Source organism: Sceloporus occidentalis, unplaced genomic scaffold, assembly GCF_023333645.1.
Source record: "Sceloporus occidentalis isolate IW3139 unplaced genomic scaffold, rSceOcc1.0.p SCAF_20, whole genome shotgun sequence".
In the NCBI taxonomy this organism is placed as follows: Eukaryota; Metazoa; Chordata; class Lepidosauria; order Squamata; family Phrynosomatidae; genus Sceloporus; species Sceloporus occidentalis.
Window position 1 is genome coordinate 3455552 of NW_028317000.1, and position 24392 is coordinate 3479943.

The following is a 24392-nucleotide window of genomic DNA, read 5'->3' on the forward strand; positions in this document are numbered from 1 at the left end:
CCATCTAATTAAAAAGATTGTATGTACAGCACTGTGTAAATTTACAGCGCTTCATAAATAAAGGTTAATAATAATAATTTGAGGGAAATTTCTCCCCCGTTTCCTACACTGGACACCAGTTTCTTATATCCAAGAAGGACAGCTTTGCTCAGTGGGAGACCAGAGTTCGAATCCCAGCCCTGCCATGTAAACCCACTGATTCGGTTGACCTTTTCCATTTAGGAAAGCATTCAGTGTGTGTCGTGTTTCTATTATGACATTCGAAATGTGTTTTTAAGCCGTCTTTGAAATGCAGAGATGTTATCAGTTGCCCTGAGCATAAACCAATGTGTATTTTGTTATTCCCACCGGTGGCTTTGGCACCGTTTTTGCCAAAATGGATGTCCGTTTTGGGTGAGGAAAGCGTCCAGTTCTGAGCCATTGTGGTTTCTTCAGAGGAGGTTTGGCAAAATTGGAGGCTGAGAAAGTGTGACTCTATCAAATTATGATGATGAAGGGGAAGGGTGTGACCCTTGCAGCCCTTGATTTGGGAATGAAGCCTCTCTGAATGCAGTGGGACTCCCTTCCTCTTGAGTAGAGATTACTGTCTGTATGGTTTGGGTCATCCTTTGTTATATTGACACAGCAACAGGCAAGGCCCACTACTTCCGGGTTTGGGGTTGTGTGGGACTACGACTCCCACAATGCCTCTGGGGGGCGTGTCCGGGCGTGGCCCCGCCCCCTCTTCCTCCTCCTGGGCCTTGCCGCTCAGGGTCTGGCTGCTGGGCGATGGGGGCTTTGGTGTTCTTCGGCTGCACCTTCATCGCCTTCGGGCCGGCCTTGGCTCTCTGCCTGCTGACCGTGGCCGGGGACCCCCTCCGCGTCATCATCCTGGTCGCAGGGTCAGCTTTCCAGGGAGGGAGGGAGGAAGGAAAGGGCAATAGGGGTCTATGGCAGGAAGGGAGGGGGAGCAGCCCCACCGTCCCCTTCGCTCTCTCTGGGGAAGGAAGGGGGCTTAGCAAACAGATTGGGGGGTCCCTCTTTTGGAGGAGGGGGAAAGGGATAGGGGTCTACAGGGGGAGGAGGAAGCATGCCCATCGCCCCCTTCTCTGTAGGGACAAGCGTGCCCCTCATTCCCTTTCCTGTGGGAAGAAGCATGCCCATTATCCCCTCTCTGTGGGGAGAAGCATGCCCATCACCCCCTTCTCTGTGGGAAGAAGCATGCCCATTATCCCCCTTTGTGGGGAGAGGCATGCTCATCTTTCTACAAATGGGGAGCAGTAGGGGAGTAAGATGGAGAGGTCCCATTTTTGAAGAGAGGGGGTAAGAGAAGGGCTGGTTGGTGGAAGGGGAGAAGCATGCCCATCATCCCCTTCTCTGTGAGGAGGGGAGAAAGAGGGGGGTCCCCCCTTTGAAGAGGAAAGAGAAATATGGGTCTACAGGGGGAGGTTGGAAACGTGCCCATCATCCCCCTCTCTGTGGGAAGGGGGCTTAGCAGACAAGTGAAGGGCAATAAGGGGAAAAGATGGGGGGTCCCTCTTTTGAAGGGGAGAAGAGAAATATGGGTCTGCAGGGTTATGTTGTGCAGGAGGAAGCATGCCCATCTTCCCCTTCTCCATGGGGAGAAGCATGCCCATCTTCCTCCTCTCTGTGGGGAGAAGCATGCCTATTTTTCCCTTCTTTAGGGGGAGAAGCATGTCCATCATCCCCCTGTTTGTGAGGAGGGGGGCTTAGCAAACAGATGGGGGGGAGGCAATAGAGGAGAAGGATGGAGAGGTTCCTCTTTTGAAGAGAGGGGGGAAGAGAAATAGCTGTCTGCAGAGGGGCTGGGTGGTGGAGGGAGGAAGCATGCCCATCATCCCCTTCTCTATGGGAAGAAGCATTCCCATCATCCCCCTCCAGGTCATCCTCTTGGCAGTGTCAGCCCTGGGGCTTAGCAGACCCTCAATGGCAGGAGGAAGGTGGTTGTTGGAGGGGTCCCTCTTCTGAAGAGAAATGGGGGTCTACAAGGGGGAGGCATGCCCATCATCCCCTTCTCAGAGGCATGCTTCTCACCACAAGGGGATGATAGGCATGCTTCTCTGCACAGAGAATATAGACTATTAATAGATAAATGTTGTTGTTGTTGTGTGCCTTCAAGTCATTTCTGACTTACGGCAACCTCTGGCGAACCTCTTTGGCTGAATCGCACCCTCAGAGGGAATCATCATCATCTATTAATTACTGTTAATAGATATAGAGTATTAATAGCTAAATGTTGTTGCTGTATGCCTTCGAGTCATTTGCAATGTACAGACAATAAAATACATTATGAACTGCTAGAATACGAAAGCTATATGCTAATATACTAACCTAAATATAATAATATGCTAATATATGATTCAAACTCCCAGAATCCCCCCAGTTGGCCTCACTGCAACTCCTCAGACCTTTAACTCCATGAAGCTTCCTGGACCACATAGTTATAGTTGCCAGACCCCTGTCATCTACAACTTTGCCTCCAGTTCTGACCTCTTTTTCACTCCCGGCGGGGTTATGATGGTGGTGGACCAATACCAACATTGTCTTCTTTTCCCCTGCAGGGCCTTTTTCTGGCTGGTCTCTCTCCTTTTGGCCTCTTTGATCTGGTTTATTTCGGTGCATCTCAGCAACCGAGAGGATGGGGATCTGCAGCACGCTCTCCTGATGTTTGGGGCGGCTGTCTCCGTTTTGCTGCAGGAGGCTTTCCGCTTTGCTTACTTCAAACTCCTCAAGTAAGTAAGAGGGGATTTTCACTTAGCTTGGCTTCTAAGGAGTGTCCAGGCTTGGTTTGCTTTCGGACCCATTTATTTTGTCTTTTTAGCAGAGCTCTCCAGCACCATGTTTCCAATGAACTGGTTCTCTTCCTGCCCTCTTTCTTTACTGTCTAGCTTTCACAATTACATCCAGTGCATAGAAATGGGAAATACTGTGGCCTAGATGACTCTGATTTTGGTATTTAATACCAAACTAGAGAATCTCCTCTAGTTCCTTCATGGCTGCCTTTCCAAGTCCTAGTCTTCTTTTGATTTCCTGACAGTAGTCTCCTTTTTGATTAGTAACTGAGCCATAGTACGGATATCATATTGCAGGTGATACAGTCCTAAACGCATATGGCGTGTCCTCCCTTTTTGGGACTATCTACTCATTCTTTGCCTCCATCTCCCTGCTGTCCTTAGGAAAGCTGACGAAGGATTGGTGACCATAAGTGAAAATGGACAGTCTCCCATCTCAGTCAAGCAGATGGCGTACGGTGAGTGGGCAGGCCTTGACTCTCCCTTATATCTGTTGCCTGGGTCTCGTGATACTTCCCACTGAAAACGTGCTCCTGAAAACAGATGGCCCCTGCAACCCAGAGCTCCCTTTTTAGTCCAGTGATTTCATAAACATGGGTGCTGTGGCTACTTTGGGACTATCACTGTTCAAATCCTTGACCACGGACCATTCTGAATGGGGCTTTTGTGAATGTTTGTACTCCCAGTCATGTTTGGGAACTGTTGTGTTGCTCAAACAAAACCCTTTTCTGGTCCTGCACAACCATTGCTAAACCTGACCAAGCCATTACCAAAGTCTCTTAAACTCCCAAGTTTAGTTTCCTTTAAAGCAGGGATAGACAACTGCATGGGGGCCAGGGGCCAATTTTCCTTCTTCCAACCCTACCCCACACACCTCCAACAGTACTCCCAAATACCTTACTTGGTAATTCTATCTTACTCGGAATCCTTCCCAAAATGACAAATGTCCCTCCCGGTTGCCATTTTCAGAAGGATGCTGATGAAAATGGAGTCATTTGGTGCTGCTGAAGGTTCTGCGTAGAGCTGAGAGTGTTCATGCATGCCTTGGGGGCTCTCCGTGTGGGTTTTGGGCCATAAACATTGGCAGGACTTTTCAGGGGCTACATGAGTCCCATGGGCTGTCATTTGCCACAGTTTTTCGCAGCCTCCTCCATTTCCCCTGAACTGCTTCTCCTAAAGGAAATAATCTTTTTCGGGCCAGCTCCTTAAGCTTTCTGGAGTTGCCTTCCCCATCGAGGTCTGCTTCTGTGACTTCTTTTTATAAAACGCTGCTATTTTAAGAGAAACGTGTGGCGGAGGAGGCACAATCTGACCTAACCCTCCTTAAACACAGATCCACCGTTGAAAGGCTTTGGATGTAGCTCCAGGCCTCCTCAAGTGTTTTTCGTTGGTGGACACCAACACAGGCTACTGCTAAAGGAGACGCTTTATTGGTGGCCAGTAACGGAGCAGAGAAGCATCCCAGCCCTTTTGCCCACAGCCAAGAATAGAACTGAGCCTCGAAACAAATTCTACCCAGACTTAGACAGTCCCCATTTCTGGATTTATGGGGAGCATGGGTTGGAGTGCACTTCCCTCGAGCTGAGGCTGATGGAAGATGGACTCCCGGGGTTATATAGTGTAGAAGCAAAGGGAGAAAACCAAGGTGTGTCCCATGTCTCTCTACATTGAAAACTGAGCAAGCAGGTGAGTATCAGAGAAAAATTAACTATTCTGGTCTGTTCCCTGGTCTTTTCCAAGCTAAGGGGAAAATGCATCTAACAAAATCACAACCGCAGCTATTAATGCTGAGCCACGATGCTGACAAGAACTCCAAAACCCATCTGCCTGGGGGCCTTACTCAGCACACCCTTCTTTTCTGTAGTGTCGGGTCTTTCCTTCGGCATCATCAGCGGCGTCTTCTCCGTCATCAACATCCTTGCGGATTCCATTGGGCCGGGAACTGTGGGCATCCATGGGGATTCGCCTCATTACTTCATCACGTCAGGTAAAAGCCACCCTAGAAAAGGATGCTCTTCTGAGAGAAAGCATCTCTTTGTGGTTAGTGAGGCGGGTAACCACATTTCTCTCTGGTGTTTCTGTTGACATGGTCCAATTATGTTTGGATTACTGTATTATGCTATACATGAGGCTGCCTTTGAAGAGTGTACGGAAACTTCACCCGGAAAGAGCTGCAGCTTGGTTCTTAACTGGGGACACACACAGCTGCCTTGTTGCTACAGTTCTGCTGGCTGCCGATCCATGTCTGGGCACAATTCAAAGTGCTTGTGACGCATCCCCGCTGCACAGGACCAGCTGGTGTTAGCTACCTTGACTAACAAAATAAGAAGGTGTTTGTGTTTTTCCCCCCACAGTTGCTTTGGCGGTGATGGGTTTTGATCAGCTGTCTTCCATTTTCTCTTTCCAGCCTTCCTGACCATGGCGATCGTTTTGCTGCACACATTTTGGGGGACAATCTTCTTTGACGCCTGTGAGAAGAAGTGCTATTGGAAGTTGTCGCTGGTGGTGGCCAGTCATCTGATGACGTCTGGGTTGGTGAGTGGAGAACGGTGTCAGATCTGTCCCCGTCAGATCTGGATTCCAGGTTGAGAATCAAATATGCAAAATGAGACTGGTTTCTTATTAATAGTAATTATTATTATTATTATTATTATTATTATTATTATCGTTGTTGTTGTTGTTGTTGTTGTTGTTGTTATTGGTTTCTGGGTTTCCACAGTGATATGTTGGTGGTGGTTGTTATTTACCCTGAGTACTGTAGTTATGGAAGGGAGGACTGAAGGCCCCCCCCTTTCTCCCTAGGTCCCCAAAATCCTTTCCCTCACAGGGTTGTTGTTGTGCAAGGGAGAACAGAAGTGGGGGGGACATGATATGTGAGATTGTAAAACGGAACCTATCAGGTGTGCCAGAGAAATGGGTAGTAATCCACTAAGTAATCCAAATGGGTTGTCTTGGAGACGGATCAAGGTTGGTCTCTTTCACACAAGGGGCTTTGGAGATCGCCCGTTGCAAGGCTTATGGGAGGCCGATGGGGGTTGGAGGAGGAGGATTAGCGGGGCCTCCCCTGTGTTTTGAACCCTCCCCCCTTATCTCTCTCTCCCTCTTCTTTTTGTTTCCTTCCAGACTTTCCTCAATCCTTGTTATGAAGCAAGCCTCATACCCATCTTCATGATTACGCTCTCCACTGGAGTCTGGGCCTTTTTCACGGCCGGAGGTTCCCTGCACAGTATCCTGGCCTGCTTCTCATGTGAGCATTGTGACTTGTATGGGTTGTGGGGTGGAGCATGGCTTTTGCATGTGTGGGGAGCAGAACAGCTTGCTCGACATAGGGCTTTGGGAAGTTACCTGGTTTTTGGACTACATCTTTAGCAGGAACCATACCACTGCGAAATCAGCTCCACTGGCTGCCAGTTGGTTACCAGCCCTGGTTCCAAGTGCTGGTTATAAACTATAAAGCCCTATACGGCTCAGCTCCAGGCTATTTGGCAGACTGTATCTCCCCACATGAGCCCGCCCAGACCCCAATCTACAGGAGAGTCCTTTTTCTCAGTCCCACCACCATCACAAGTACATCAGGTGGGAACATGGGAGGCCTTCTTGGTGGCTGCTTCCAAGCTTTGGAACTTCCTTCTTGGGGAGGCCATAATGGCCACCTCTTTGCTGGCTTGTAAAAAAAGGGTAAGTTTTCCCAACATCTTTTTTTTATGGGGGAAGGGAAGTAGAAATTAAATCCTTAAAATTCATTCTTCATCTTGAAACTTTGTGAAGATTTTTGGGGGCTGAAATCTAGTTTGTAAAAAGAAATCCAGAAACCACATACACAACAAGGTTCTGTGAATGATGTGGATGACATGGTTGTACCATGTACAGATTAGAACCATTGCTCTCTTTCTTGGACTACAACTGGCAGCTTCCCTGGAGCGGATGGAGGCCTCTGGGATATATATATATCTTGTCCCCCACATAAACAGTGTTTCTGGGCTCTTCACAGTCTCACCTAAGCTTGCTGGGTAGTTGACTGAACCTCTCCCTCTCTCTCTCTCTTCCTCTTTTTCTTTCTTTCTCTCAATTTATTTTCTTGGCCATTGGCTTCCTTGCAGGCAGACGGAAAGAAGAGAACCATGTGATGTTATATTCTGAACTACAGCTTCCTGCGGAGAACTGAGAGGTGCCCATGAGCATCCTGGGATACTACTCGGATCCACTGAAGGAAAAGGTAGTCACCAACGTGCCTTCTCTTGCCAGTTAGAAACCATGTAAAGTGTACACACCACTCTCTTTGTCTCTCTCTTCCCCCTCTCCCTACTCTTTTTTGGAAACAAATCGAACACAGAGTCAGTCAGACTGGCTCAGACTTTTCGGCTAGTGTCACAGGCTGCGACCGTAGTTACCTGGACTTGAAACATTTCATTTGGGATTCAGGATACCTGTCTCTCCGGTTGCCATTCTTCTGTGCTGTTTGGAGTTGTATTTTACCTTGCTTCTTCTGTGGAAGATGGGAATTGTTGGTTGACTTTGAGCTTGCCATTCCCTTTGCTGGAGGAAGCGGGAGGAGACCAAGATGGGAGACTCAAAACTTTGCATAATGGAGGATCCAACACATAGCGCCATCTGATGGGACATTTTCTGGAGTTGTTTTGGACATCTGATAACTTGGCGATATGATGATGATGATGAGCCTTCTCAGATCAGTGAAATTTTTAATGGTGTTTACTCTCCCTGCCTGGCCAGGCTTGGTCTGTATTGTTTGGTTCACAGCTACATTGGCCAGAGAGTTTGTCAAGACAGAAAGATTGGGGCACAGCGGGTCATGCTCTTCTGGAGTCGGCAAAGAAATCTCATCCTCTCATCCACCTTTCCTTGTCCCCTTGACCTCCATAGTGACCACCACTAAGCTGCCAACCCTCCTTTTAATATGTGATGGGACAAGGACCACTTGGGAGGATGTTGAAGGTTCATTTTGTACCTTTCTTTTCATCCCTGTACAATGGCTGGGGGCTTTGACATCCTTATTTTGTCCTACTGGTTGTAAGGGGTTGGGTGGGGATCGAGGAGAGTCAACTCCTTTTTTTACAAGGAAAACTCTAAAACCACAGTCCTCCTTGGTGTATTTCTGTGGTTTTTAGTGTTTGTTTTTGTCCCCCCCCCCCTTTTTTTTTTTTACTGGTTTTTCTCTGGCTAGAATCAAACCTGAACTTGTTAGATTGAAGAGTTGGGTGCATTTTTAACTCAAGATGCTAAACCCATTTCGATAAGGTAAAGTATTTAACCACTGTTCTTGAGGCACACAGGGTGAAGAGACCAAAATGCCTGGTCCTAGGTTTTTCTTTTTCCATATTTTTCTCTTCTTCTTCTGTGCTAAGATTTACAGTCCAATGTATGTACTCCCTAGAAAAAGGGTGGTAAAGGTGGATGGAGGAAACGGAGCAGAGCAAAGGGGAGCCACTAAAATCCTGCAGATGGCTTGTCAAAGCTGCAGCCAGTGGTCCCATAGAGAGGTGCAGTCTCCAAGAGAGTTTGCATCATCTTCGTCTTTCTACTCAAAATGTTAGCTATTGAATGAGACTGAGAGCTGATGGTTCTCTCTCTCTCCTTCCAGTTCTTAACTTTATGGTTGTTGGCTGCCATTTTGTCAACTGGCAGCTAAATTGAAGAAATAAATATATAAGGAGCCAGGTGGGGCTCATGTATCCCTCCCACTTTTGGACTTCTGCTCCTAGTAAACCCCAACCCTACATGGCCAGTGCTGGGGGATACTGACATTTAGAGTCCAATGTGATTCCTCTCCTCTGGTTTAGAAGAAGGTTGACCATGTGCTGTTGCTTGGACTTTGCTGGGTTGAAAGTCCTGTCACACTTTGTCCAAAGCTTTGGTGGCTAAGATGATGGGAGTTACCGTCCCACAGCATCCAGCGATCCACAAGCTGATCCCTGGAAGGATCCATTTACTGCCTGGGAAGAACTGTTGCATCTGGGTTAATGAAATACATGTTTCTTCTTCTGTGGTACATGGGGTGGCATTTAAATTCAGTCCTTTGACAAAATGCTGGTCCTTTAAAAAAAAAAATCTGAAGACCCAATCCATTGACTCTCATCCCTCCACCCTGATTATTGTGCAATGAATAAAAGGGCTTTTCTTGGGATTCAGATTTTTGTCGTCTCATACATTGGGGATGTTAATTTGGTACCAGAACCAGGAAAAGGTACATCTGGACCCTCTTCAGAGCCAGGAGAATTGACCTCTGAGTGGTTTTGCTGTACTAGAGAGGATGGAGAATCTTTGTCCCTCCAGGATATATTGAAAGATAAATTGGTGGGTGTTTTGGGTTCTCAAAGACTCCCACGCTACCCTTGACCCAATGGTAAAGGAACGTGTGAGTTCTAATTGAGAAAACTTGCAAGGCCAAAGGTTCCTCCATCCGGCCAAACAAGATAACTTGATGTAGTAGCACAACTGTCCCATGCTCTGGAAAGTTTTGGCAGGTGTGGCATTGAAAAGGATTATCCCAGCCTTGGGCTCAAGAAGGAAGAGACGCCTTACGTTTGTTTCTGTGTTGGAGACTCCAAGTAATGGGGGAAGACTGTTATGTTCCCGACTCCGAAGAGAAAGAGCCCTGGGTTATTTTCAGCAAGGTATGTGATGAGACCCGATCCCAGGCTAACCTCTGCGTTCCGCATTCCTCAGCCAAGTGCTGCTGAAGCAGCCGCCCAATTGCCATCCAGTGTTGAATTTGATCATGTCTCCAAAAATAGGTTGGCGACACAAAACAAGGAATTGCAAAGTATTTGCAAGAGAGGTGGGAGGGACGTGCGTCTTCAGAAATAGCCTTGCAGTGAGCCTGTAGAGGTGGTTATCTCTGGAGGGCATTGCCATGCCCTAGCCCAGAGAAAACCCTGTTATGTTTGGATCTTGAAAGAAAAATCTCCCCTGCAAAGTTCTACTCATAAATACACTATTTTGTCCCACCTGGCACCATCAGGTGTATTAGAGTACAGATCCCATCATCCCAAACCAGTGTGACCACCATTGGTGGGTCAAGGCTGATGTGTACAATATATAGCCCAGGTTTGGAAAAAACGAATTTGTTTGGAATACAAGCCCCATAATCCCTCAGCGAACACAGTTTTCAGGAGTTGTCGTCTAGTTGGAGCTGGAGTCAATGGTTCAAAAAGAAAGGAACTTTTGCAACCTTTGGACATAACTGGGTTTTCTCTGTGTTGTCGGAAGATAACAGTCCTCTAAGCAGCACGCCTTTTGGGAGTTATATTCAGGGCTTCTGGGATTTGTAATCCCATCTCCCATGGTTGTGCTGGCTCATAGGTGCACTGGTTTCACTGGGGGATGATGGAGACTGTAATCCAGTGTTGCTGGAAAGTGCCAGGAGGAAGGGTGAAGCTTAGGCTCGCCTCGTTCTTCAGCTTTTAAGACTAGAGATTTCCTGTCTGCTTATCTCTGGAGGCTTAGCAAGGGTTCCTCCATCTCAGGGGAATGGTTTGGTTGGGGGCAGACATTGTGTTTGGGGGGCTTAGTGCTTCCCTCCAGAGGACAAGATCCATTGGGCACAACGTTTGTTGAGGAAAGGATGGAGTCTTTTGGCTTCAGGATTTAGGGAACACTCTCTTTGGTGGTTTCAAGGGGGTTTGTTATGCTCCCCAAGCTCTCATAGTTGCCCACCCAATCCTTCAGACCAGCGCAGCCTCTCATTAAAATCAGGGGTGAGGAAAGAGCAGACTATGGGCCATTTGTGGACCATGGGGCTGGTATTTGTGGGCCACAACAGGCCCCAAAGAATTCCCAAATTCTTGAGGAGAGCCCATTGAAAAAGAAAAGAATTACACCACTAGAGAGAGAGATGGTTTTCCAAGAAAAGAAGGTGTCTGGCTGGGAATTGTAAGCCAAAACAAAAAAAGAACATTTCCCCCCTGAAGCTCAGGTCTTGTCTATACCAGGTTCGCCCTTTCAGCCTCACCACAATCTGCCTTAGCTAAAATTTATCTTTTTGCACTCCAAATTGGAGATGGATTTTTCCAAACCTGAACTTTGGAGTCACTTCTGATATCAAGGAGGGGCTGATGCAGCCCCCGAACGGTTTAGGAGATTATGCCCAAAGCCCAATGTATGTGGTTTCTTGTCCTTTGTTTCCCCATCATGCCAACTCTTTCCCCAAAAATGGACAATAAAACACAGACCTCAGGGGCAATGTTTATTTAATTTTTTAGGTGGTGAAATAAGGACAGCAACCAGCCAAAAAGACTTTTCTGGTATCGGAACTGGCGACGCTACTGCCAAAGATGTCAGAAAGCGTTGGGCCAGGAATGGATGCCAAAGCCTCCAGAAGAATGCGTGAATGGTACTGGCATAATTTACATATACACTCTTGCCCTCCCAAATACACACTGAGGATGTGCCCAACCTTTGCTCAGAAGGTTGGAGTTTTTCGGTGAAAACGTGAATGCAAATGTAGTGAAAAATGGGGCAATGCCCTGGAAATTGCAGAAGGCGGTTGTCCCATAGGGAGCGGTTGTTGTGGTTGAATTGGGGCGTCCTCTTGGGGCAGCTGTGTGTATCATCCTTGTTTCCCGCTCTGCGAGATCCAAGTATAACATTGATGAAGTTGACATTGAACTGCAGAGTCCTACAAGCTGTCAATGCAGGGCAAACTCCTCAACCAGACAGCCTCCCAGTTTGCTGGGCAGTAGCTCCCATCTTCCCCAGCCCTGTCTGGCTACAGTGGGAGCTATAATCCAACACAGCCAGAGGTCCCCAGGTTGGGGATCATCTTGAGGTTTGAGCCTCTATTATCTCCTGAACAATAGTGGGGTGCAAACCATTACTGTGGATCATGGGAGTTGCAGTCTAATCTATCTAGAGGGTGCTGGGTCGAATGTTGGGGGGTGGTTTGTCGGAAGTGATCTGTATTCTGCATGCTCTGGGAAGGTTGAATTTGCACCAAATACTGCAAATGTGTTTATGCTATCCATATGCCAGAGCCCAGGACAGTTACTTGGGGGATTATGTATCCCCTGCCCTACAAGCTTTGGGGAGTCTGGAATTTGTAGTTCAGAAAAGGGAGTTTTCCAGTCTCTGTAATATATGCACCTGAAAAGATGTTCCTTCATTTCACCCAGATTCTTAGAATATCAACTGGAAGTTTTCACTTTTGCAGACCTGGGGCTGGTTGCAAGAGACTTGATTCTTCTTATGTTTGACTCAAACATGTTGCGGGTGGGAATCCTGCTACAAATCCTACATTTTTAAACACATACAGCTATATGCACTTTTTTCTTCCTGTCAACCCCAATGGAGGGCTGGTTAAGCTGTGGTGACAGAGTTGGTTTTGGGCCACTAGTTATGGTTTCCAAGAGTTTGCCCTCGCTCACCCCCACAACTCTTCCCTGGTCTCCCCTCAAAAATGGTCTCTAATTTTTTTGCATTGCAATGACAAAAGTAAGGGGCGAAAGGTTTGGGGATTCTCATCTCCATCGCAAGTAGAGGTCTTAATCCGAAATGGCTCGCCGTGTGGAAGAGGTAAAGACGACACCCTTCTGTTCCTCCATTCTTTGTTCCCTGTCTCGGAAAAGAGGGAGACGAGGGGTTCAGGAGGTGGGAGGGAAGACCCTTTCTGTGTTCCTCCATGCCTGGAATGCAAGGGTCGGAAACCTCAGCCCCCAGGGCCAAATCTGGTCCCCTAAGGGTCTCAAAATGCCCTTCTCCCCCATGATAGCGCTACTTGGTTTTCCAGCTGTTGCTTTGCTCCTTTCTAAAAGGCTGAAACATCTCCCCCAAGTCTGAGTGACTGACAATAAGAGCTTTCAGATGATCAAATGAAAAGGAAAACATTGCCTTCTAGGAGTTTTGGGGGGCATTTTGCTATGTTTTTGGGGCATTTTAGACTCAGGGGAGGCCTTTTTTAAGCAACAGAAAGTAACTTCCCTGCTTGAAACAGCCCTCTTGTGAGCCTAAATTGGCCTGCGTGTGACCTAAAAATAGGCCAGATATGCCCACCATGCCCCCTAGATGAGATTTGGAGGCAAAAGAAATGGGAAAATGGATCCCTGGAGACCACATTTTACCATGTCCTAATCTCATTGTCTTGTGTTTTAATCTAATGTTTTTGAAAATATTCGTCATTATCCTGTTAGCTTAATGTCGGACACTCTCCCTTTCATGTTTCCATGGGGTCTCCTTCCTCACTTCCCCACTTTTATAGGGGAGAAAAGGGGTGTTGCCCAGCCTACATGTCACGAGAGTAAGTCTTTCCCTGCCCAAACCATGGATGGGAGCAGTGGAACAACAACCCAGCGGGGTAGAGTTTTATTATCTTTGGCCTCACAGCGCCGGGGGATACCTCCTGTGGGTGGAAGGAAACGGTTCGGCCTCCCATCTCTGCCTGCGTCTCACCGTATTCTCTTCGCCACAATCCATCCGGCCAGGAAGAGGCCCATGCAGCCCAAGAGCACCCCAAAAATGATGGCCACAATCTCACCTGCGAGGGACAGAAGGGCAGAAGGAAGAACCCTGTGACTTCACCAGAAATGCAGTCCAATTGTAGGAGTGGCAAGCGGGAATTTAGAAAGAAGAGAATGCATGCCTATGGACGTTTCATAGATGGAAACTGCAACTCCCGTAATCCTCATGCATCACTGCAAAAAGGGGTCTCTTCTTTGGACTGCACCACTCAGAATCCCCTGCCAGGCTGGCTGATGGAGTTGTGGGACACTGTCCTTACCCCTTTCCCACCAAAGAAAGACAGAGAAGCCAACCTACCTGCGGAATATCCAGAAGATGCTGGAGGGCAAAAGAGAGATAAAGACAGTTACTTTTTAATCTGTTTAAAGAATGCCCTCTTTCTTTGTGCTTCAAGAAATATCTCCAGTCTTATTCAAATCTGATATTTCTGAGATCAAACTCATTAATCAGTTAAAACTTGTGATTTGTCAACTGATTTCTTCCACCAGGTGGCACTCATGGCTAAGCAGTTAAAACTTCTGAGTAACAAACGGGCTTTCCTACAATTCAAAGCAATCCAAGGCACATTTGTTCGGATGAAAATCCCACTGAGTTCAGCGGATGCACTGACAAAGGAGCTGCCCTGGAATGTGCATCACAATTCAAGAAGGATGGTGACAAACTGGATTGTGTCTAGAGGAGGGTGACCAAAATGGGGGAAAGGTCTGGAAACCATAAAACCCTATGAGGAGTAGCTGAGGGGGCTGGGGATGTTTAGCCCGGAAAAGAGACGGTTAAGAGGTGATATGATAGCCCTGTTTTAAGTATTTGAATGGGTGTCATTGAGGGAGCGAGCTTGTTTTCTGCTGCTCCAGAGAATAGGACCTGGAACAATGGATGCAGTCTGCAGGAAAAAAGACCTAAACATTAGGGAGAACTTCCTGAGGGGTTACTGCTGTTGGACAATGGAAGACGCTGCTTGGAGTGTGGTGAAATCTCCATTTTTGTAGGTCCTTGAATAGATGTTGGGTGGACATCTTTCAGGGGTGCTGTAGCTGTGTATCCCTGCATGGCAGAAAGGAGTTGGCCTACATGGCCCTTGGGACCCCTTCATACCCTCGTAGGATCCTATTACTAGAAAGAACAACAACAAATTGAGACAAAGCAGCGTATAAAAGGACTTTTCCTCCCTGAGCAATCGGCCCTTGAATACATGAAAATAAAAAGGGTCTTCACCTGTCCAGAGAAGGACACTGTGTGGAGTGCTAGTCTAACCTATTTAGGAAGGGAGGTCCTGTGTTTCCCACCAGAGATACCTGCAAAGGTGGTGAGACAGAGAGAACAGCCTCTCCTGAAGATCTCAAGATACAGGTAGGTTTGCATAGGGCATGCGGTTGTCTTGAATATCCCTGGGGGTCTTTATATTACCCACATCCAGAGGATGCCCTCGACCCCCACCAGATTCCCAGGTGCACTCACCTAAATTGAAAGATGAATAAATGACCCGTTGGTTCAGGTGTTGCAGTGCTCGAAAGTTGTTCACCAAAGGCACTTCAGGTATCTTCCCTTCTGGCGTAACGTAAAGGGATTTCTGCAGTCTCTCCAGCTGGAAAAGAGAAAAGAAGGTCCACCAGGACCCCTAGAAAGCTCAGTGAACAGTCTTCCCATTTCTGGAAGCATTGCAAAGAGAAAATATCTCCATTTCCATTGATTGATTTTTCCATCACAAGACTGAGATGCCAGAGGCCCTCTGGATGCTGTTGGACTGCAGGTTCCACCATCCCTGACCTTGCTAGCTGAGGCTGATGGGAGAGTCGGACAACATCAGGAGACCCTCCATTTTATTGTAATCCAATAAAACAGCTTTCCTCAAGCTCTGCCTTATTTTATCAGTGACTGGAGGCCAAAAGGCACCAGATCCTCTCTGATCTTGGAAGTCAAGCAATGTCATCCCTGGTTAACACTTGGATGGGGAACCATCAAGGGATATCTGGTGCTGTGGGCTATATTTCAAACTGGCAAAGCTACCTCTGAGGATTCCTGGTTTAAGAAAACCCTATAAATTGTCAGGAAGCTTGAAGACATGCACATGCATATATATTTGGTACATGGAAAGCATGGAAGACATTACATTGTGTGGCACTTCGGTACCATGTAACCTATTGTGGCTCCATTCAATTGAAGGCTGGGATCTATGGTCTGCAGAAACTCATACCTTCCTCAACGCAAACTTTAAATCACAGGATTGCTAAGTACCTCTCAAACAAAACTACAAATGCCAGGATGGTGCCATGGCAATCACAGTGGATCCAGCCTACAAATTTCATGGCTGAGTTGGTGTACCAGAAAAAGGTCAAAATGTAAAACCTAAGGAAAAATTAATTAATTTACATTCATGTAAAATGCCATTAAATGCAGTTCTGTGTTGCAGAGCCAGCCTCAACGCCTCAGGAAGCTAAAGCTCTGAACCCAAAAGGATGGGATGTGACGGCTACCTGGCCCGTGGAGATGCGGATCGGCTGGTGGAAGATGACCCACTGGACGCTCTGGTAGCAAGGTGGGGTGGTCAGGGAGCCGTTGTAGAGGACATAGTGGCCCAAATGTGCCGGAAGGAGCTCCCGCACGTCAAAGGGCTGGATCTGTATTTCCTGTTCTGGCAAGGTCAGGGGGAAGGAGGGTGAGAAAGAGAGATGGTGGGAAAGAAGAAAGTGAGAGAATGAAACACCTGTATAGGAAAGCTGAGCCTCTGGAAGGGTGAGACTACAACTCCCCGAATCCCCCAGCCAGCATAGTTACTCTTGGGAACTAGGAAAGAATATCCAAAACTGTTGGGGGAAACCATATTTTCCCAGAACTGAGAAACCTTGAGGAGAAGAGTCTTGCCAGTCTATTTTCAGGGTGCTTTTTCAATAGATTGCATTCATAAAGAGTTGTTTTCATAGTGGCCTTTTATTACACTGGCCCAAATGGATGCAAAAATGCTAACTTCAGCATGCTCCATTTGGTCATTCTCTTTCATGTTTTCAACATCCCACATGGAAGAAACCAGTGCATTTGGAAAGGCTTTTCAGTGGTCATGAAATGAGGGCAAATGCTCAAAATCTAATCCAGGGACAGGCCAGTGTGGTGGGATTGTGAGCCAAAGAATCCTTTCCCTGCCTTTTGGGTCCCATGCCGCACCTTGAAGCCGTTGGGAGGACGTACTTTACCTGCATACTTGATGTCATCCAGGTGATTCAAGATGTGATCGTAGGCTTTGTTCACCGCTTTGCCAGTCTGTCGGGCACAATGAAGAAGACTCAGATGTGATAGCTGCAGAGCTAGGAAATTTTACACTGTTTCTCTTTTTAAAAGAAACTATAGCTCCCCGAACCCCAAAGGCAGCATGGGTTAATTAAGTGCAAACAACTTTTGCATTTTGAATTCAGTTTGCAGCAAATGGAGTTGGCTGAGGAGAGAGAAACCGGGACAGCTGGAAAAGTTGGAAGGCAACTTGTCGCAGCCAAATTGGAACAAATGTTTCCATCATCACTGTCTTTGGCCTCCCAGGAGCATGCAATCCCATTGTCACAAGACAGTTGGAAGGTATGATATAGTTATCGCCACTTTGTGTAGAGAGGACACAAACTCACCTCCAAAAAAACGCCCAAAACGGCCAATCCATCTGGTTGGTGTATTGCCACGCTGACGTTGGGATACTTTTCTGAATTGTAATGAACCACATGAAGCTGAGGAAGAGAGAGGATTAGAAGGGCCGCATGTCGCTCAGGAATTATTGGGGGAGAAAGGGGAAATATCTTGGCCTGTCTCCTGGCACTGTTACATAAGCTTTCGGTGGAATACTGTGTCCAGTTCTCGTCTCATAAAGGACATTTTGTAGGAGAGAAGAAACAGAGAGAGACAACCCCGACTGATCCCTTGGCTGGAATGACACCCCTTTTGTGAAAAAGGTTGGCAGGCGTTGGAGATTTCTAGGCTGGAAAGAAGACACTTTTAACTAAGGGAACTCTTGGGGAGGTTGGTTTGGGGAGCTGTTTTTTGCAATGAGTAACTAGATATTGCTCCCTTTTGTTTCTTTTTGGGAGATGAACTCCTCAAGTAAACCTTAGAAAGTGACTTTTTAAATAATGGAGTAATTCGATACAGTAAGTCAGTGTGCAAAGCCTAACAAACTCATTTGTTACCATTGGGACGGCAAAACATCCCTTTATTGCTTGCTTCCTTTTGGTTGCTTTCAAAAGCGCACCCCTTAGGACTGACTGTTTCACTCAAAAACAGCTTGCAGAATGGATTAACGTGCCCTTTGAAAACAAATTGAAATGTAACCAAGAAAAGTTCATTATTACACCCACACAAACAATGCCTCCCCATGAATTATGTTACTTTACAAAGGGAATTTTCTTGTTGTGTGCCTTCAAGTCATTTCCAATTTATTGCGAACCTATCCTGGGGTTTTCTTGGAAAGTTTCTTCAGAGGGGGTTTGCCCTTGCCATCCTCTGAGGCCGAAAGAGTGTGACTTGCCAAGGACACCCAGTGGGTTTCAATGGCCGAGCTGGGATTCGAACCCTCCTCTCCTGAGTCATAGTCCACCGCTGAAATCACTATGCCACGCTATTACTTTTTTAAGGTCAAGCATCACAAGGAGCAGCCTTATTTGCAACCTGTCCCTTCCAAAAAATCCTTCTCGGGGAATTAAACTGTCTCACCCATCATCCCTGTTCTCAGCTGATGCCCGGACCCTGTGACTCGGGGCGGCATTTCTCACGGCCTTTAAGCCGGTTATGAGTCTGGTGCTCCCGGGTCATTTCAGGTTTCCTTCAGCTTACAACAGAGTGGGTTTCCCCTCCTCCCTGTCTTCCCTCTCTCTTAATTCTTCTTGTCCCAGGTTACCTTTGTGTTAATCCTGCCTCCCTCCCTCTTTGGAAACCTGCAGAGACTTAATCCTGCCAAAGTCCTTCATCCTTCTGGAACAATTACGCAAATTAGCAAGAGCCTCACCACCGCATTGCCATCAGGCTTTGGGGCCCACGGATGCCAGCACACTGCAGCGTTGCCAAATTTGCTACAGTGAAATGGCCCAGCTGACTCTCCTGCTGAAAATATCTATGGGTATGCTTTGGACTGCAACCTACATCGTCCAGCTCAGCCATGCCCACTGGATCCTGGGAGCTGTAGTTTGAAAAGTAACTTTTTCAAGGCAGACGTCAGTTTCTAGGTACCCAGTGAGCTTTCCTTATGTCAGGTTTTGGAAGAACTGGAGCAATGTTGGCCAATTGACCACAACCTGCAACAACTCATGAGGAAAACTGGGACACTTGCAGCCAAGCAAAATCGAAGTGTGGTCAAGATGCCAACAGTTGGTGTTGTATGCCTTCAAGTCATTTCCGACTTATAAGGCAAACCTACCATGGGGTTTTCTTGGCAAGTTTCTTCAGAGAGGGTTTGCCATTGCAAACTGAGGCTGAGAGAGTGTGGCTTGCCCAGAGTCTCCCGGTAGAAAAGACAAGTTAGGAGAAGCTGCAGCAGTTTGCTTTTGCCTTAGCCAACTGGGAAGGGCAGGATTTAACTGGGTGCAAATTATTCTTGGAGTGCAAATGAGATTTCCCTTTGAAGCCAGTTTGCAGCAAGACGAAGACAAAGGGGGGAAATGGGAAGAGGAGAGAAAGTGGGATATTTTCAAAGGAGCTGCAAAAGTGAGGTGACAGAGGATTAATTGGGATCATCCTTGCCTAATCAGAACTGTTGGAAGGTACGTTTGACTCATCCATTGGAGGCATCTTTCTGAAAGTGTAGGAATGGGAAACATTCATAAACAGCAGTGCCTAGCAATCCCAAAGGCTTTTCTGGCTTACCTCCGCTGCAAAGGCATGGCCGTCGACCTGGTGCTCTGACCCTCCAACCTGTCCTTTGCTGCCCCAGTGCAAGTGCATCTGGACGCTGGAGTAGACATGGGGAAGGCCACGGATGCTCATGGTTTCAGGCAGAGAGATCTGCACTGTGAGAGGGAGAGGCCAAAGATGCTGTGAGTCTCTCTGGCAAGGAGGCTGCTTGCCAAAATCTGTGGAAACCAAGCTAACAAACTAGCGGTAGGCCCTCCAGATGTGCCTGAACTGCAACTCCCATTGCTGGCTAGGGCCACTAGGAGATGCACTCCGACCACATCTGGAAAGGCAGATGATTCCTAACTTACACTAAATTGACTGTTATTTTTAGGGCTATGGTGAGGAGCAGGGTACCACATCACTCTAGCTTTATGGTGCCAAAAGCAGTATCTAAACAGATGGGCACAAACTGGCTGCTCTATGGCCAAGCGCAGAATGGCCGCTTTCCCGCTCCCATCAGCCCAGAGCCAAGGGCCAGGGCGATAGCATTTGTAGTCCGACAAGAGCACAGGCTTCCTTCCTCTGCAAGGATACCTGCATTCTTAAGCAATGAACAGCAAGTGGGGCAGCAAAGAGAGGAGAGTTAGGAAATCTTACTTTCTGGGACTACCACTCCCAGAATCTCCCCTGGCCTTCATGGCTGTGGGGGTTTGGGGATACGTAGTCCCCCAAAAGCAACCTTCCAAGTCTTGGGCTGACAAGGGAAACAATATGGCTGCTGCCAATCCAAGCGACCCATCCCGCCCTCATCCTCACCCGTGTGCCCATTGTTTAGCATGGTGAATAGATTTCCAGGAGCCCGGTATCCCTCTGGGTCGATCGGCAGCAAGTTGGGGTCATATTGGACTGAATCGGTTTGGATATTGATGGGGGACTGGGACTGGAACCCGCAGTCCGGATACGTGTTCTGCCAGTGCTCCTGACCATGTGGACCTGCAAAAAGAGACAAGCAGAGTCAACATTAGAATCCAGAACCCATCCCTGGAGGGACAAGGAATCAGTAAATGCTCACCAACAGCCAGTGCCCTTGTGTACCATGTGTAGTATCATTCATGGTTTACTGGGACGCTACAGATTTTGGTTTTGAGGCCTTCCGAGATCAGCCTTCCTCATCTTGGTGCTCTCCAGATGTGTGAGACAACAACCTCCAGAATCCTGATTAAACCCAGGCTGGAAAGCAGTTTGCTGTCCTAGATGGCTGAGAAATCTTTTGCATTTGTGAAGGCACAGGCTCAAGGGTAACCTCTCCCCTTTGTTTAAGATGCAACAGATTCGGAAAACAGGGAAACAAATCTTTCTTGCATTGTGTTTTATTGCTAAGGGTGGCTTCAACTTCTAACTCATTGGGAAAAAATAGGAGACTAAAATGTTCTTGTTGTTGATGTGTGCCTTCAAGTCCTTTCCGACGTATGGAGAGCCTAAAGTGAACCTATTGTGGTTTCATCAGAGGGGGTTTGCCATTGGCATCTTCTGAGACTGAGAGTGTGTGATTTGGCCAAGGTCACCCAGTGGGCTTATATGGCTGAATCGTGATTTGAACCCTGGTCTCCAGAGTCATAGTCCTAATAATAATAATAATAATAATAATAATAATAATAATAATAATTTTATTATTATTTTCTAAGGACTGAAATTGCCAATCGCCCAAAAGGACATTCCGGAACTGTGCAGCACAAGGTCCCTTCTGGATACATCTTTGTGGGCTCCTTACCCTGAATCAGGTAACAAAAAGCACAGTTTTTCATCCTTTGGGTTTTATGCATGGAGAAATGTCTGATGCGAGGGCAGACCAGGCTCCTTGCTCCTGCTTCTTGTTCTGAAAGAGTCTTGGCTCTGCAAATGGCGCCCAATGCGAGGAGAAAGCGCAGCCCCACCATCAAGTGAGGGATGTACGCTGTTTTGCCTCTGAATGGCAGTCGCTCTGGCATGCTTCTCGGTTGGCTGCAAAAGCTATTTTTACTTGTTCTTCCAAGCCGGGTAGCAAGGATAAAGCCGTTTGCTTTGCCTGCTCGCTCTGTCATTGTTATTCCGGTGGTCAATGAGCTTAAAGTTCCTGCACACATTATTTCTTTTACATAAAAAAAGTGGGGAGGGAGACCAGAATTAAATTCCCAATAAATCCTCAGATATCTCAGACTTGCATGCAAACATGGATCATTACTGTCGATTTCTCACTGCTGTGAGATTAAAAAACAGCAACACTTTTGCACATTATTCTCCCCATTTTTGAGCATCCCAGAATGTTCTGGGAACTTTCATTTTGGGGGGTACAGAAAAATACTGCACAAAGCCCACAAACTGCCTGCACAAAATACATATTCCCAGTGCAGAAAACGTGGTTCCTTATACAAGAAATTGGATTCTCTGCATCGAAAGTGTGTTTTTGTGCAAAAATCCACCTGTTTTTTGGGGGAAATCCCAAACATTGCAGAACATTTGAACACTGGACTCGGCTCAGTTATTCTCCCTGATGTGGTTTCCTGACAGTTGAGAAACTCATTTTTCAACTGGGAAATTAATAATAGAGAATGTTATTTTCCAACCCTAATACTCGATCATTGCAAAAAAAATTGGGCATATAGATGGATAGGTATATTGTACAACACATCCTCCAACATTTTGCAAATTAAAATGTGAGCATGTGTCGCCACGGAACAGTGAAATGTGGTCAAATGGCAAAAGTTATTAATGATGAAGAACACAGAAGCTAGGAGAGGTTGCAACAGATTGCTTTTGCCTGAGCAAACTGGGAAAGGCAAGGCATTTCTTTCTTCTCTCCTCTCCCCATTGCTGAGTTAACTGCTTTTGCACTTTGAACTTAGTTTTCAGCAGTGGAAGCAAGCTGAGGACAAAGGGGGAAGGTGGGAAGAGGAGAGAGAAACCAGGACGTTTAAAAAGTAACGAAAGACTGGGATAGCAAAGGATTAATTGGGACTGTTCCTTCCAAATCAGAGCAGTTGAAAGGTATAAAATGTGGAGGAAGCTCACATACATCTTTGCACACAATATGATTTTTCTGCCTTTTTAAAATATGCAGGAGACAGTGACCTGGCAAACAGTCCCAAGATCTGCCTTCATGGGCCTTCCTGCTGCCATGGCTAAGCCTTTCTTAGTCTCCCAGTAATCCCTTTGTTTCTTTTTTTCTTTGGAAGGGCAACTTTGGGAATGCTTCGGGTACGGATTAGCATCCCCCTCGAGCAAAGGGATCAGCCAGTAGTAAACTCTTTGGAGCAGCAGCAGGGGAGTCTTTTCTTTTTTCTAATTGGAAGAGGACTTTGGCGGCGGAGGGTGCTAGTTGGCAAAACAGGCCGATGAGGGTCTAGAAAACACGCTTTTAGAATGGGAAAAGGTGCTTTGGGGACACAGACTGAGGCGTGTGTGTTGTCTGTGTGTGTGAGAGAGAGAGATGGAGGCGGTGAAGAATGGGATGGACAGAATGGGAAAACCAAAATACAGAGCAATGGGAAACTCACTTGCTTTGTGGGGCAAGAGATCTCCTGGGGGCCTTTGGTGGCATTTTCTGGTCCTGGAACTAGAGGTTGCCAGATCTCAGGACCTGTTTTTGGGTCTCCAGTTTTCTTGGGTCATCTCCAGATATGAGATGAGGAGGCAAAGTCTCCACTTTTTCAGTGGGAGCTCAACTCCAGCCATGAGGTGCAAATCTCCACCTGATTTAAGAGAGCTGCTACTACAGTCAGCCCTCTTTATCCACTGATTTTTTTTATCCACCGATTCAAGCATCCATGGCCCTAAAATATATTTTTTAAAAAGTATTAATTCCAAATAGCAAACCTTGATTTTCCATTTTACATAAGGGACACTGTTTTACGACCCGATTGTATTTAATGGGACTTGAGCGTCCACGGATATTGTTATCCATGGGGCCCTGGGACCAAACCCCAGCGGATAACAAGGACCCAGTGGCTTAAATTGGTTGCTGCAACTTGCAAAAACTCTGCCAGAAGTCTATGTATATTTAGCTTCCTCCTTAGTTTTAGCTTCCGCCTAATCCTTTGCTAGGAAAAGGGCAGTCTATGGAGTCAGGAAGGTTTGAGGGGCACAAAAAAAAAATGTCTTGAGGTTCATATGTGACCCTGCAGTTGCTGTTTGCCCACTACTATGCCATTCCAACTGGTGGCCATTATAGGGATTGTGTTTCTGCTTTTCTTTGAAAGGAAATCTTCTTGAAAACATGCAAGGAGCAGCCCTGGTGCATAAACTTCAGTTTCTCATCTCCTCCTGGGAGCGTGCAGATGATCAGGCATGCCATGGATCCTTTGTTTCAAGATGGGCACCCACGAAACAAACATCTATGTGGTCACCCAGCTTTCCCTCGTTGACGGTTCAACGGACTTGGCTCTGGGATTTCTTTGGCGAGGCCTAACCCTCTTGCCATTAGAAACACACAGCGCATGGCGGGAGGGAAGGGTGGCTTGGGTCAATCCAGGCAATGCTTTTCCCACCCCATTACAACTGGGGACAGAGAAAAGCAGCAACGTCTGGGGCCTTGACCAGAAAAACACAAAGATCCTTTGAACAAAATATCCCAAACCCCATTAATTTTTGCAAAGGTCCAGAGGTAGGGAAAGCTTATGGGAGGGGGTGCATTATTCTCCTTACCTTCTTCATAGGACCAGTGAGGAGCTGCAAAGGGAAAAAGGAGAGGAGAGAAGAAAACAAGGAGTCAGTCTGCAGCTAAATCACAATGCTTTGGGGTTTTATTTTATTTCATTTAAATAAATAAAATTTGTTGAACTTAGAGAGCAAAAGGTCCGGGAGGCCCCCTTCCACAGAGTGTCTTCCATGTCACTGGAGGTGGTGATTCTGGTCCGTATTTAAGTCCAAACTTTAAAGGAGCCATCCAAGGTGGGTCAGATCTATTGCAAAGGTAGGACAGCTTGGATAATGCTTTTAAAGTTCAGACTAGATCCCGGAGGGGATCTACCACCCACCAACTGACATGGGATCAAACACACACACACACACACACACCAATGCGTTTGGACTAAATTTTTAGAGTTTGGAAAATTATTTTTCCAAAATTACTTTTATTGGGGCCTCAAGTCGCTTGCTGGTGTGCAAAGTTTGGAAAAGTAGCATTGCATTACTTGGGGTGTTGCACACATTCCTTTGTTAGGGAGGAATTAATGTTTTTCAGTAGTGCTTTTATTTTTGAGATTATTTTGACTGCGAGGGATTCTGGGACTTAGAGTCCAGGGGGGAAATGGGAACCCTTCAAGTTTCTGGTTTTTGTAAAGCCTCTGTTTA

The 24392-nt window shown here is 46.8% G+C and overlaps 3 protein-coding genes across 10 annotated transcripts in view; 2 read left to right on the forward strand and 1 right to left on the reverse strand.

Moving 5' to 3' along the window:
• On the forward strand, positions 1-20825 carry APH1A (aph-1A gamma-secretase subunit). Of its 4 annotated transcripts, none has more exons than XR_016272118.1 (8): positions 4-881; positions 2562-2732; positions 3177-3250; positions 4657-4779; positions 5200-5327; positions 5916-6039; positions 6893-7008; positions 20750-20825. XR_016272118.1 is itself a non-coding variant. In XM_089483128.1 (7 exons), exons 1-7 carry the CDS (start codon positions 592-594, stop codon positions 6917-6919), a joined length of 933 nt encoding a protein of 310 aa, XP_089339254.1. In that variant the 5' UTR covers positions 1-591; the 3' UTR covers positions 6920-8934. The 4 variants fall into 4 exon arrangements, 2 of the variants coding, with proteins under 2 accessions (XP_089339254.1, XP_089339253.1); XR_016272117.1 differs by lacking the exon at positions 20750-20825 and adding an exon at positions 11012-11088; XM_089483128.1 differs by lacking the exon at positions 20750-20825 and having other exon boundaries at positions 1-881; positions 6897-8934.
• Positions 10983-24392, reverse strand: part of CA14 (carbonic anhydrase 14) — an 18870-nt gene continuing 5460 nt past the window's right edge. For 2 of the 4 annotated variants that reach the window (XM_089483121.1, XM_089483120.1), the window contains exons 2-11: positions 23745-23768; positions 19881-20057; positions 19095-19237; positions 16874-16969; positions 16451-16517; positions 15737-15894; positions 14721-14847; positions 13560-13580; positions 13194-13278; positions 10983-12359 (exon numbers count right to left, since the gene is read on the reverse strand). In XM_089483121.1, the coding sequence (XP_089339247.1) occupies positions 12290-12359; positions 13194-13278; positions 13560-13580; positions 14721-14847; positions 15737-15894; positions 16451-16517; positions 16874-16969; positions 19095-19237; positions 19881-20057; positions 23745-23768 (968 nt within the window). In that variant the 3' untranslated portion in view covers positions 10983-12289. Of the gene's footprint in view, positions 12360-13140; positions 13279-13559; positions 13581-14720; positions 14848-15736; positions 15895-16450; positions 16518-16873; positions 16970-19094; positions 19238-19880; positions 20058-20835; positions 21193-23744; positions 23769-24392 lie in introns of all 4 variants that reach the window. The other 2 variants (XM_089483118.1, XM_089483119.1) reach the window with 2 other exon arrangements.
• Positions 11064-24392, forward strand: part of CIART (circadian associated repressor of transcription) — a 34558-nt gene continuing 21229 nt past the window's right edge. For both annotated transcript variants that reach the window (XM_089483114.1, XM_089483115.1), the window contains exons 1-3: positions 11064-11142; positions 20750-20845; positions 23300-23385. In XM_089483114.1, the coding sequence (XP_089339240.1) occupies positions 11112-11142; positions 20750-20845; positions 23300-23385 (213 nt within the window). In that variant the 5' untranslated portion in view covers positions 11064-11111. The remainder of the gene's footprint in view (positions 11143-20749; positions 20846-23299; positions 23386-24392) is intronic.